The 13,626-nt window shown below is 59.7% G+C and overlaps 1 protein-coding gene across 1 annotated transcript; it reads right to left on the bottom strand.

Moving 5' to 3' along the window:
* Positions 1-2,487: 2,487 nt before the first annotated feature.
* Positions 2,488-12,190, bottom strand: MFAP4 (microfibril associated protein 4). Its single transcript, XM_077820050.1, has 6 exons — positions 12,145-12,190; positions 8,865-8,949; positions 8,492-8,652; positions 8,126-8,222; positions 3,505-3,687; positions 2,488-2,735 (listed from the first exon to the last, which is right to left on the bottom strand). The coding sequence occupies exons 1-6, from the start codon at positions 12,148-12,150 to the stop codon at positions 2,488-2,490; spliced, it is 780 nt and encodes a 259-aa protein (XP_077676176.1). The 5' UTR covers positions 12,151-12,190.
* Positions 12,191-13,626: the final 1,436 nt, after the last annotated feature.

Genomic DNA, 13,626 nt, shown 5'->3' with positions numbered 1-13,626 from the left:
CCGGTGCGAGGGGCTTCCCGGTTCTTTGGTCTCTTCCCTCTGGCTTCGCCTGCTCTAGGGCAGACCAGACGGGTGTTTGTGCAGCGCCTAGCGCTGGGATCTAGCGCCCCCTGGAGGGGACGGGCCCCATGTCCCATGCCCTGCCCCCCTGAGCAGGTCAGTCCCCTTCCCCCAGTTGGAGTGAGACTTTTTTGGCTGGCGGGAGGCTGGCATGGAGGGGGGGCAGGGCTCTGAGCCCCACGACACCACTGGGGGTAGGGAAGGGAGCGGCGCCATGCAGTGCATTGTGGGCTGCTAGCGACGGTCCCCTGGATGTGGCTGCCCAGCAAGGGCTGCTGGGAGGTTTGCAATGCATTGTGGGAGGCTCGCAATGCGGCCCTGTTCAGGGCAAGGCAGCAAAGGCTGCTGGGTAACGTGCGGCGCAGTGTGGGACGAAGCCCCGTAGCCAATGCCCAGGTGCATTGTGGGAGGCTAGCGATGCTCACCTGGGAATGGGGCTTTGTAGCTAGGGCTGCTGGGTAATTTGCAATGCATTGTGGGACCAAGCCCAGCCCCCCTCTCTCAGGGGTGCAGACACAAGGACACACGTGCAGCAAAGCATTGTGGGATAGTGGTGATGCCTCTCCAGAGAGCTCCCTGCGGAAAGGGTTGCTGGGTAGTTTGCAATGCATTGTGGGACAAAGTCTGTCCCAGGCCCCTCTGGGACTGGGCAGTGGGAAAGGCAGGATCGAGACTTGTGACTCTCTGTGCTGCCTTCAGCCCCCCAGCCCTGGGCCATCCCCCTGTCCCCCTCTCCCTGCCCTGGCTAACATGTCTTTGAGCCCCCTAACCCTGACATGGGGTTCCAGTGGGGGCAGGGAGCGAGGGGATGGGACCCAGGCGTCCGGGATGGGAGTGCCCCCTGCCCCCTCTGGGAATAAGGGGATGGGACCCAGGCGTCCGGGATGGGAGTGCCCCCTGCCCCCTCAGGGAGCGAGGGGATGGGACCCAGGCATCCGGGATGGGAATGCCCCCTGCCCCCTCTGGGAATAAGGGGATGGGACCCAGGCGTCCGGGAAGGCAGTGCCCTCAGCCCCATCAGGGAGCGACAGGATGGGACCCAGGCATCTGGAGCGTCAGTGCCCCCAGGATCCCCCACCCCCCAGTGCAGGCCTGAACTGAGACCTGGTGTCACGCCAAGACCTGTTGGGGGAGGGGAGAGTATCGGGGGTGGAATAAGGACGGGGGGGACCCCGCGTGTTCTGGCAGGGATCGGGGTTAGGGTCACCCCGGGCATCCTCCCCCCACCCGCACCCTGCAAAGAGCCAGAGAGGAGCCTCAAGGAACGGAGTTTTATTAGGGGACAGAGAGTGGGGCACAAGGGGGCAGCAGCCAGCCTCTTGGGTGGGTGCCCCCCACTCCCGCCCCGCAGCCCCCTGCCAGCCCCGCCCTGGGCTTCCCCCTTCCTGCCGCCGGTGCCCCCCACTCCCGCCCCGCAGCCCCCTGCCAGCCCCGCCCTGGGCTTCCCCCTTCCTGCCGCCGGTGCCCCCCACTCCCGCCCCGCAGCCCCCTGCCAGCCCCGCCCTGGGCTTCCCCCTTCCCGCCGCCGGTGCCCCCCACTCCCGCCCCGCAGCCCCCTGCCAGCCCCGCCCTGGGCTTCCCCCTTCCCGCCGCCGGTGCCCCCCACTCCCGCCCCGCAGCCCCCTGCCAGCCCCGCCCTGGGCTTCCCCCTTCCCGCCGCCGGTGCCCCCCACTCCCGCCCCGCAGCCCCCTGCCAGCCCCGCCCTGGGCTTCCCCCTTCCCGCCGCCGGTGCCCCCCACTCCCGCCCCGCAGCCCCCTGCCAGCCCCACCCTGGGCTTCCCCCTTCCCGCCGCCGGTGCCCCCCACTCCCGCCCCGCAGCCCCCTGCCAGCCCCGCCCTGGGCTTCCCCCTTCCCGCCGCCGGTGCCCCCCCCCTCCCGCCCCGCAGCCCCCTGCCAGCCCCGCCCTGGGCTTCCCCCTTCCCGCCGCCGGTGCCCCCCACTCCCGCCCCGCAGCCCCCTGCCAGCCCCGCCCTGGGCTTCCCCCTTCCCGCCGCCGGTGCCCCCCACTCCCGCCCCGCAGCCCCCTGCCAGCCCCGCCCTGGGCTTCCCCCTTCCCGCCGCCGGTGCCCCCCACTCCCGCCCCGCAGCCCCCTGCCAGCCCCGCCCTGGGCTTCCCCCTTCCCGCCGCCGGTGCCCCCCACTCCTGCCCCGCAGCCCCCTGCTGCCCCTCCTCCGACCCCTGAGACCGGACCAGTCTTGCGGCACCGGTTCACCCAAGCCAGGATTCGAACTCACGTCCCCAGTCCGATATAATAAAAGCCCGTTTCCCCACAGCACCCTGCTCCTCCGGGCTCTATCCTGCTCCCCCCCCCCGACCCCGTTTTGCCCACCCCCCACCCCCAATCCCTTCCCCCGAACTCCACCGGGCTCCCTGGGCCCCGCTCCCGGCGAGAGGGCGGGGCGGGGGGGGGCGGGGGGAGGCGGCTCAGATGCGCCGGATCTTCATCTCGCTCTTGCGGAGCGAGTAGTAGAAGCCTTTCCACTGGGCCCAGTTGAGGCCGTTGGCGTAGGAGAGGTGGGCCCCCCCCAGGTAGAAGCCGTTGAGGTTGGAGAAGTGGCAGCTTTTGAACCACCAGGCGCCGGAGGAGAGGGCCGCACAGTTTTGCACGTACAGGTCTTGGTCGCGGTCGAAGGTGGAGAACTTCTGCCCGGTGTGGTAGGACAAGGAGTCGCCTGGATGGGGGAGAGGGGACGGGTTAGACGGGGCGTCTCCATCTCGGCTGGGGGAGCGGCCGGCCGGGGACCACCCTGCCCCGGGTGGTTTTTGGCTGGCGAGAGGGTCATTAAGGAGGGCCCCGGGGATGCCCCCCCGGCGCTCGGGGTTGCCGAGCGGCTGCGTCCGCGGGCTTGGGTCCCTCTGCCTCGGTTGGCTGTGGGATTGCGCTCACAGGGCAGCGGGGATGGGGGTGGGCTGGGGCAGGGCGGGGGCGGGGGGCCGCGTCAGGGCTCTGAGTGTCGGGATGACAAGCCCCAGCACTAAGATGCAGCCACCTCTGGGGTAGGGCAGCTGGGGAACAGCTGCACATGACGCTTTCCAGAGATGGCTCACTCGGGGCTGAGATGCAGCCACCTCTGGGGCAGGGCAGGTGGAGGTTGATTCAGAGGAGACTAACATTGACTCCCTCATCAGTGCAGGGACTCCTGGGTTCTGTCCCCAACTCTGGGAAAGGAGTGGGGTCTAGGGGTTAGAGCGTGTGGGGGCTGGGAGCCAGGACTCCTGGGTTCTATCCCCAGCTCTGGGAGGGGAGTGGGGGCTAGTGGTTAGAGCGTGTGGGAGCTGGGAGCCAGGACTCCTGGGTACTGTCCCCGGCTCTGGGAGGGGAGTGGGGGCTAGTGGTTTAAATGAGGGAGGTGGGGATCAGGAACCCTGGGTTCAGTCATTGCCTGCAGGAGGGGCATGGGGTTCGGTGGGCCACATGCCTGGACAGCTGGGTTCTCTCACCTGCCCCGCCATCGGTGAAGCTCCCCACATGCAGGGTGTAGCCGTCCTCCTCGGCGCTGATAGCATGGGGCGACAGGGAGAAATCCATGTACTTGGCCCAGGCCGTGTTGTTCTCAAAGTCCTCCAGGTCCACCCGCAGCTCGTACTTCCGCTTCAGGGTCAGGAGGTAGATGTTCTGCAGGCCTGCGGGGCAGGGCAGGGCGGGGAGCACGTGTGAGGATCCAGCAGGGAAAGAGTTAACCTGGAGGGTGGGGGAAGGGGGGTGTATGTGTACTGGGGGGCTGCTGTCCACCAGAGCATCTGGCCTGGGTGGCTTTTGGGGCTGGAACAGGGAAGCCGGGGACAGAAGAGAAGGAAGAGAATGGGAATGGGGGTGAATAGATGGAGGGGTATTTGGGGATGGATGGATGGATGAAGGAGTGTGTAGGGATGGCTGGCTGGCTGGGTGGGGGGTGTGTGGGGGGTGGATGGGTGGATGGAGGGGTGTGTAGCTGGGGGTGGATGGGTGGATAGAGGGGAGCAGGTGGGCGTGGATGGATGGATGGATAAAGAGATATGTGGGGGTGGATGGATGCATGGATGGATGGATAGAGGGGTGTGTACGTGAGGGTGGATGGATGGATGAAAAGATATGTGGGGGTGAGTGGATGGGTGGGGGTGGATGGATGAAAGGAGGGGTTTTGGGGGTGGATAGATGGATGGATAGAGGGGTGTGTGGGGGTAGATGGATGGATGGATAGAGGGGTGTGTGGAGGTGGATGGATGGGTAGAGAGGTATGGGGGTGGATGGATGGATGGTTGTGTGGGGCTGGCTGGCTGGAGGGGTGTGTAGGTGAGGGTGGGTGGATGGATGGATGAAGAGATATGTGGGGGTGGGGGGATGAGTGGGGGCAAGTGGGGGTGGATGGTAGGTTAGATGAGGTGGGGGTGGATGGATGAAAGGAGGGGTTTTGGGGGTGGATAGATGGATGGATGGATAGAGGGGCATGTGGGGATGGGTGGATGGATGGATAGAGGGGTGTGTGGGGGTGGATGGATGGATGGGTAAAGAGGTATGGGGGTGGATGGATGGATGGGTGTGTGGGGCTGGCTGGCTGGAGGGGTGTGTAGGTGAGGGTGGATGGATGGATGGATGGATGGATGAAGAGATATGTGGGTGTGGGGTGATGGGTGGGGGCATGTGGGGGTGGATGGTAGGTTAGATGAGGTGGGGGTGGATGGATGAAAGGAGGGGTTTTGGGGGTGGATAGATGGATGGATGGATAGAGGGGCGTGTGGGGGTAGATGGATGGATGGATAGAGGGGTGTGTGGAGGTGGATGGATGGGTAGAGAGGTATGGGGGTGGATGGATGGATGGGTGTGTGGGGCTGGCTGGCTGGAGGGGTGTGTAGGTGAGGGTGGGTGGATGGATGGATGAAGAGATATGTGGGGGTGGGTGGATGGGTAGGGGCATGTGGGGGTGGATGGTAGGTTAGATGAGGTGGGGGTGGATGGATGAAAGGAGGGGTTTTGGGGGTGGATAGATGGATGGATAGAGGGGTGTGTGGGGGTAGATGGATGGATGGATAGAGGGGTGTGTGGAGGTGGATGGATGGGTAGAGAGGTATGGGGGTGGATGGATGGATGGGTGTGTGGGGCTGGCTGGCTGGAGGGGTGTGTAGGTGAGGGTGGGTGGATGGATGGATGAAGAGATATGTGGGGGTGGGGGGATGAGTGGGGGCAGGTGGGGGTGGATGGTAGGTTAGATGAGGTGGGGGTGGATGGATGAAAGGAGGGGTTTTGGGGGTGGATAGATGGATGGATGGATAGAGGGGTGTGTGGGGATGGGTGGATGGATGGATAGAGGGGCGTGTGGGGGTGGATGGATGGATGGGTAAAGAGGTATGGGGGTGGATGGATGGATGGGTGTGTGGGGCTGGCTGGCTGGAGGGGTGTGTAGGTGAGGGTGGGTGGATGGATGGATGAAGAGATATGTGGGGGTGGGTGGATGGGTAGGGGCATGTGGGGGTGGATGGTAGGTTAGATGAGGTGGGGGTGGATGGATGAAAGGAGGGGTTTTGGGGGTGGATAGATGGATGGATAGAGGGGTGTGTGGGGGTAGATGGATGGATGGATAGAGGGGTGTGTGGAGGTGGATGGATGGGTAAAGAGGTATGGGGGTGGATGGATGGATGGGTGTGTGGGGCTGGCTGGCTGGAGGGGTGTGTAGGTGAGGGTGGGTGGATGGATGGATGAAGAGATATGTGGGGGTGGGGGGATGGGTGGGGGCATGTGGGGCTGGATGGTAGGTTAGATGAGGTGGGGGTGGATGGATGAAAGGAGGGGTTTTGGGGGTGGATAGATGGATGGATGGATAGAGGGGTGTGTGGGGATGGGTGGATGGATGGATAGAGGGGCGTGTGGGGGTGGATGGATGGATGGGTAAAGAGGTATGGGGGTGGATGGATGGATGGGTGTGTGGGGCTGGCTGGCTGGAGGGGTGTGTAGGTGAGGGTGGGTGGATGGATGGATGAAGAGATATGTGGGGGTGGGGGGATGGGTGGGGGCAGGTGGGGGTGGATGGTAGGTTAGATGAGGTGGGGGTGGATGGATGAAAGGAGGGGTTTTGGGGGTGGATAGATGGATGGATAGAGGGGTGTGTGGGGGTAGATGGATGGATGGATAGAGGGGTGTGTGGAGGTGGATGGATGGGTAAAGAGGTATGGGGGTGGATGGATGGATGGGTGTGTGGGGCTGGCTGGCTGGAGGGGTGTGTAGGTGAGGGTGGGTGGATGGATGGATGAAGAGATATGTGGGGGTGGGGGGATGGGTAGGGGCAGGTGGGGGTGGATGGTAGGTTAGATGAGGTGGGGGTGGATGGATGAAAGGAGGGGTTTTGGGGGTGGATAGATGGATGGATAGAGGGGTGTGTGGGGGTAGATGGATGGATGGATAGAGGGGTGTGTGGAGGTGGATGGATGGGTAAAGAGGTATGGGGGTGGATGGATGGATGGGTGTGTGGGGCTGGCTGGCTGGAGGGGTGTGTAGGTGAGGGTGGGTGGATGGATGGATGAAGAGATATGTGGGGGTGGGGGGATGGGTGGGGGCAGGTGGGGGTGGATGGTAGGTTAGATGAGGTGGGGGTGGATGGATGAAAGGAGGGGTTTTGGGGGTGGATAGATGGATGGATGGATAGAGGGGTGTGTGGGGGTAGATGGATGGATGGATAGAGGGGTGTGTGGAGGTGGATGGATGGGTAGAGAGGTATGGGGGTGGATGGATGGATGGGTGTGTGGGGCTGGCTGGCTGGAGGGGTGTGTAGGTGAGGGTGGGTGGATGGATGGATGAAGAGATATGTGGGGGTGGGGGGATGGGTGGGGGCATGTGGGGCTGGATGGTAGGTTAGATGAGGTGGGGGTGGATGGATGAAAGGAGGGGTTTTGGGGGTGGATAGATGGATGGATAGAGGGGTGTGTGGGGGTAGATGGATGGATGGATAGAGGGGTGTGTGGAGGTGGATGGATGGGTAGAGAGGTATGGGGGTGGATGGATGGATGGGTGTGTGGGGCTGGCTGGCTGGAGGGGTGTGTAGGTGAGGGTGGGTGGATGGATGGATGAAGAGATATGTGGGGGTGGGGGGATGAGTGGGGGCAGGTGGGGGTGGATGGTAGGTTAGATGAGGTGGGGGTGGATGGATGAAAGGAGGGGTTTTGGGGGTGGATAGATGGATGGATGGATAGAGGGGTGTGTGGGGGTAGATGGATGGATGGATAGAGGGGTGTGTGGAGGTGGATGGATGGGTAGAGAGGTATGGGGGTGGATGGATGGATGGGTGTGTGGGGCTGGCTGGCTGGAGGGGTGTGTAGGTGAGGGTGGGTGGATGGATGGATGAAGAGATATGTGGGGGTGGGGGGATGAGTGGGGGCAGGTGGGGGTGGATGGTAGGTTAGATGAGGTGGGGGTGGATGGATGAAAGGAGGGGTTTTGGGGGTGGATAGATGGATGGATGGATAGAGGGGTGTGTGGGGGTAGATGGATGGATGGATAGAGGGGTGTGTGGAGGTGGATGGATGGGTAGAGAGGTATGGGGGTGGATGGATGGATGGGTGTGTGGGGCTGGCTGGCTGGAGGGGTGTGTAGGTGAGGGTGGATGGATGGATGGATGGATGAAGAGATATGTGGGGGTGGGGGGATGGGTGGGGGCAGGTGGGGGTGGATGGTAGGTTAGATGAGGTGGGGGTGGATGGATGAAAGGAGGGGTTTTGGGGGTGGATAGATGGATGGATAGAGGGGTGTGTGGGGGTAGATGGATGGATGGATAGAGGGGTGTGTGGAGGTGGATGGATGGGTAGAGAGGTATGGGGGTGGATGGATGGATGGGTGTGTGGGGCTGGCTGGCTGGAGGGGTGTGTAGGTGAGGGTGGATGGATGGATGGATGGATGAAGAGATATGTGGGGGTGGGGGGATGGGTGGGGGCAGGTGGGGGTGGATGGTAGGTTAGATGAGGTGGGGGTGGACAGGCACAGAGAGATGGATGGATGGAGGGGCGGCGTGGCAGAGGCTAGGACTGGTAGGATGAGTGGGTGGCGGGAGGTTGGCCCAGCTGGCTGTGGGGCCGGGGCCCCTGTCCCATCACCTACCCAGCCAGTATTCGCTGTCGGCCCTGCCGAACCCGAACCGATAGTCGTTCCAGCCCCGGAAGAAGCTGACCGAGCCGTTGAAGCGCTTCTGGAAGACCTGGCGGCATGATGGAGAGAGAGCGGGGTCAGACCCCCGGGGCAGGGGCTTTGGCTTAGGGCCGGCAGCACGTCCCTTATGGCCTGAAACCTCTCTGGATAATGGATCTATGGGCTGAGCCAATCAGGGACAGAGCTCTCCAGTGGGGAGTGGGGCAGGGGACCCACCCGGGACTCCTGGGTTCTATCCCCGGCTCTGGGAGGGGAGAGGGGTCTGGTGGTTAGAGCGGGGCAGGGGGCACACCCCTGGCTCTTAACGATGCTACGCACCGTCCACTTCCCGTCGTCCGTGGTCATGTCGCAGTAGACCGGCACGGGGATGTTGGGGCCAGCCGGGTAGATCAGATAGACGCCGTCCGTCTCTGATCCCTGGTCGTAGACATCCTCACAGTCCAGGGGAAAGGATTCGTCCGCACACAACTTCTGCTGAGCTGCCCAGCGGAGAGAGCATTAGCCAGACCCTGCCCCTGTTCCCCGACGTGTCCTGCGCTGGGATCGAATTCTCCACCTCTGCCTCTAGCAGCCCCACATTGCTCCTCTAGGGGGCAGCAGCCGCCTCCTGGCCCTCTATGCCCCACCCAGCGACTAGCGGGTGACAGGGCAGGATACGCACAGCGGGGAACGGGCTTGGGGTGGGACTTACCTTGAGCGTTGATGGCTTGGCCATCGGTCATGGGCGCCCACGCCAGGAGGAAGAGAAGCAGTGGGAAATGGACCAGCGAGGACGCCTGTAGCAGCCGGAGAGAGAGAGACACCGAGTGAGGAAGGGACCTTCATCTAGAGTAAAAATGGGGGACCCCAGAGTCAGACCCTCTTCCTGCTCTGAGATCACGGGGTTCAGAGCCCCAGATTCCCCTCCTCCCCATAGAGATTTAATGTATAGTCCCACAAAGCTTTTGGCCTGGGAATTGGTGATGTTTGGGGGCTCACCCAGACCAGTAAGACCCTGGGACCTTTCCTCTCTGGTTCATCCCCTCCAGAAGGAGCGAAACCTGCCCCCAGGTCTCAGTCCACTTGGGTCACTCACTGCACGAAGCTTCGTCACATATACCCCTGCATCCGCGCATTGCCGTCACCCGGCTACAGAGCTCCGCACGACCCTTCGGTTCCGAACGTGACGCGCTCCCATAAGAGACCCACTGGGCATCCATTGATGTGGTATACAAGCAGCTGACTCTGTTGCTTATTCTGGGGGGGTCCTGTTCGCCCCTTGAGGTGGCTGGACTCTGACTGTCACAGAATGGCCTCACTTAAATTCACAGTTTCCAAATGTTCACTTCCCAATGGTTCATTCCCCTCCCTGCGAAAAATTGATGCTTTATTTCCTGTCGGAATTTGTCGAGCTTCAACTTCCAGCCATTGGATTGTGGTAGATCTTTCTCTGCTAGATTGAAGAGCCCATTAATAAATACCTGTTCCCGATGTCGGTATTTATGGACCGGGATCAAGTCACCCGTGGACCTTCTCTTTGCTAAGCTACATAGACTGAGCTCCTGGAGTCTCTCACTATTAAGGATGGTTTCTAAACCATTCGTCAATCCCATGGCTCTTCTCTGACCCATCCTTCTTGGATTGTGGGCTCCAGAACCGGATGCAGTGGTCGCACCAGGGCCAAATATATTTGACCAGGTCAAATAACTAGGGCTGTCGATTAATGGCAGTTAACTCAAGTGATCAACTCAAAAAAATGAGTTAAATGTTAAATGTGTTAAATGAATTAAAAATATCAGTTGGGATTAATCACACTGTTAAACAATAGAATACCCATTGAGCTTTATTGCATATTTTTGGATGTTTTTCTACATTTTCAATTATATTGATTTCAGTTACAATAAAGAATACAAAGTGTACAGGGCTCACTTTATATTATTATTTTTGATTACGAATATTTGCACTGTAAAAATGATAAACAAAAGAAACAGTATTTTTCCGTTCACCTCATACGAGTACTGAAGTGCGATCTCTTTATCGTGAAAGTGCAATTTACAAATGTAGATTTTGTTTGTTATATAACTGCACTCAAAAACAAAGCAATGGAAAACTTCACAGCCTACAAGTCCACTCAGTCCTACTTCTTGGTCAGCCAATCGCTCAGACAAACAAGTTAGTTTTCATTGACGGGAGATAATGCTGCCGGCTTATTATTTGCAATGTCACCTGAAAGTGATATCAGGCGTTCGCATGGCACTGTTGTAGCCGGCGTTGCAAGGTATTTACGTGCCAGATACACTAAATGTTCGTATGTCCCTTCATGCTTTGGCCACCATTCCAGAGGACATGCTTCCATGCTGATGATGCTCGTTAAAAAAATAATGCATTAATTAAATTTGTGACTGAACTCCTTGCGGGAGAGTTGTTGGTCTCCTGCTCTATTTTACCCATGAAGTATTCTGCCATATTTCATGTTAAAGCAGTCTCGGATGATGACCCAGCACACGTGGTTTGTTTTAAGAACACTTTCACTTCAGATTTGACAGAAAACGCAAAGAAGGTACCAATGTGAGATTTCTAAAGATCGCTACAGCACTTGACCCAAGGTTTAAGAATCTGAAGTGCCTTCCAAAATCAGAGAGGGACGAGGTGTGGAACAGGCTTTCAGAAGTGTTAAAAGAGCAACACTCCTATGTGGAAATTACAAAACCTGAATGACCAAAAAATAGATAGATAGATAGATAGATAGAAGGGGGTTATGGGATAGATAGAAGGAGATTATGGGTGTAGCTAGGTAGATAGATAAAAAAGGGGGTTATGTGATAGGTAGAGAGAAGGGGATTATGGGGCTAGACAGATAGAAAGAAGGGGATTATGGGATAGGTAGAGGGAAGGGAGTTATGGGATAGGTAGAGAGAAGGGGGTTATGGGGCTAGACATATAAAAAAAGAGGGTTATGGGATAGGTAGAGAGAAGGGGATTATGGGGCTAGACAGATAAAGAGTAGGGGGTTATGGGATAGGTAGATGGAAGGGGTTATGGGATAGGCAGATGGGAGGGGGTTATGGGATAGGTAGAGAGAAGGGGGTTATGGGATAGATAAAGAGAAGGGGGTTATAGGATAGGTAGACAAGAGGGGGTTATGGAATAGGTAGACAGAAGGGGGTAGAGAGAAGGGGGTTATGGGATAGATAAAGAGAAGAGGGTTATGGGATAGGTAGATGGAAGGGGTTATGGGATAGGTAGACGGGACGGGGTTATGGGATAGGTAGATGGGAGGGGGTTATGGGATAGGTAAATGGGAAGGGGTTATGGGATAGGTAAAGAGAAGGGGGTTATGGGATAGGTAAATGGGAAGGGGTTATGGGACAGGTAAATGGGAGGGGGTTATGGGATAGATAAAGAGAAGAGGGTTATGGGATAGGTAGACGGGAGGGGGTTTTGGGATAGATAAAGAGAAGAGGGTTATGGGATAGGTAGACGGGAGGGGGTTATGGGATAGGTAGACGGGAGGGGGTTATGGGATAGATAAAGAGAAGGGGGTTATGGGATAGGTAGACGGGAGGGGGTTATGGGATAGATAAAGAGAAGGGGGTTATGGGATAGGTAGACTGGAGGGGGTTATGGGATAGATAAAGAGAAGGGGGTTATGGGATAGGTAGACTGGAGGGGGTTATGGGATAGGTAAAGAGAAGGGGGCTATGGGATAGCTCGGCGGACAGACAGGGGTCCGCGTGGGGGTGGCTAGACGGAAAGGGCGAGAGGCGGGGTGGGTGGGTCTGGAGATCACGAGCTCGCCCTGGAGGGGATGGTTGGCCGGACAAGGAGCGTTTCGAGCAGTTGCTACCAGCCAGAGCCGAGACAGACCCATCTGCCGAGGCAGAGCGCTTGTGCGATCCCACGCACGGAGCGGCCTGGCTCTGTTCTCAGTTAGCTCCCTCGGCCCCCTACTTTCCAGCCCGGCCCCCCCCAGCACCCCGGGTGCAAGTTACCTCCATGGTGCTGGGTGCTTCCTGTCGTCTGTCCCAGCCCGCAGCCCCTGACTTGTCTGGCCGGAGCTGACCTGGATCACAGCTCGCTCGGCTCCCGTCTTCCCGTATTTTCCGCTCGGCTCCCCGCCCCCCAGACACCCCCAAAGGCAGGGGATCAGCTGACAGGCTATAAATCGCGGCACAGGGGCTGTGTGTAAACACAACATCTGGCAGGAAATGAAAGGGGGGGGGGAAATTGCAGCCGTGGCCTGAGCTAAGGACACCCACGCCCTCCGGGCGGCTTGGCACGAACATAGTGTTCACCGTTCACAAGCTCACGTGTGAACGGGCCGGGGCCTGGGCCAGCGGGGGCGGAGACAGAGGCGCCTTTTGGGGACTGCAGGGGTCAGCTGGGAGCCAGGACTCCTGGGTTCTCTCCCAGCTCTGGGAGGGGAGAGGGGTCTAGTGGGTTAGAGCAGCGGGGGCGGGGCTGGGAGCCAGGACTCCTGGGTTCTCTCCCAGCTCTGGGAGGGGAGAGGGGTCTAGTGGGTTAGAGCAGCGGGGGCGGGGCTGGGAGCCAGGACTTCTGGGTTCTCCCCCCAGCTCTGGGTGGGGAGTGGGGTCTAGTGGGTTACAGCAGGGGCCTAGTAGCCAGGACTCCTGGGTTCTCTCCCAGCTCTGGGAGGGGAGTGGGATTTAGTGGGTTAGAGCGGGGGGGGCTGGGAGCCCGGACTCCTGGGTTCTCTCCCCAGTTCTGGGAGGGGAGTGGGGTCTAGTGGGTTACAGCAGGGGCCTAGTAGCCAGGACTCCTGGGTTCTCTCCCAGCTCTGGGAGGGGAGTGGGGTCTAGTGGGTTAGAACGGGGGGGCTGGGAGCCAGGACTCCTGGGTTCTCTCCCAGCTCTGGGAGGGAAGTGGGGTTTAGTGCATTGTGGGAGGGGGGCTGGGAGCCAGGACTCCCGGATTCTATTCGTCAAGGGAGGATACGAAAGCATAGCCCCTATAGGGTTAAACTGCCGCTCTGGTTTTAATATAGCCTTCAGCTCAACCATGAGAGTGGGCAGGGTCTGGCTTAAGGACAAGCTCACCAAGGGCTGGAAGTAACCCAGCGGGGTCCTGTCTGAACCAACCCACCCCCGCCCCTTGCCTCCCCTCCAACACCTCCGGGCCTTGCAGGGAAAGCGGAAGCGGGAAGGGTGGGGGGGGGAATGTCTGTGGCTCACATCCAGATGTGAACAGCTGCACGTGTTCCCTTCTAGTACCCTTTGCATCCCCGACCCGGATCAGCAGCAGGGAACTGGCCAGGACCCAGGGGATCCTGAAGTCCCTTCTCCAGGAAGCGAATATTGGGCCAGCCCTAGAATGAGGCCTTCAGCTTGTCCCCCAGCTGCCATAAATATGCCCCACCAGGGCCCACCTCCCCCACCCCCCTTCCACACCCAGGGCAGGATTGTCCTGGGCCCATCTGCTCCCCAACGGAGACTCCCCATCTAGGCTGCGTTGCA

The sequence above is a fragment of the Eretmochelys imbricata genome, chromosome 6, assembly GCF_965152235.1.
Source record: "Eretmochelys imbricata isolate rEreImb1 chromosome 6, rEreImb1.hap1, whole genome shotgun sequence".
NCBI lineage: Eukaryota > Metazoa > Chordata > Testudines > Cheloniidae > Eretmochelys > Eretmochelys imbricata.
Note: the sequence above shows the minus strand (reverse complement) of the source record. Positions and strands in the feature narration are given on the sequence as shown.

Coding starts and splice junctions, on each gene's coding strand:
- MFAP4 (XM_077820050.1), bottom strand. Junction 3,688..8,125: donor CGACAGCGAATACTGGCTGG/GTAGGTGATGGG, acceptor CCTGCCCCGCAG/GCCTGCAGAACATCTACCTC. Junction 2,736..3,504: donor CTTCACCGATGGCGGGGCAG/GTGAGAGAACCC, acceptor TCCCCCATCCAG/GCGACTCCTTGTCCTACCAC.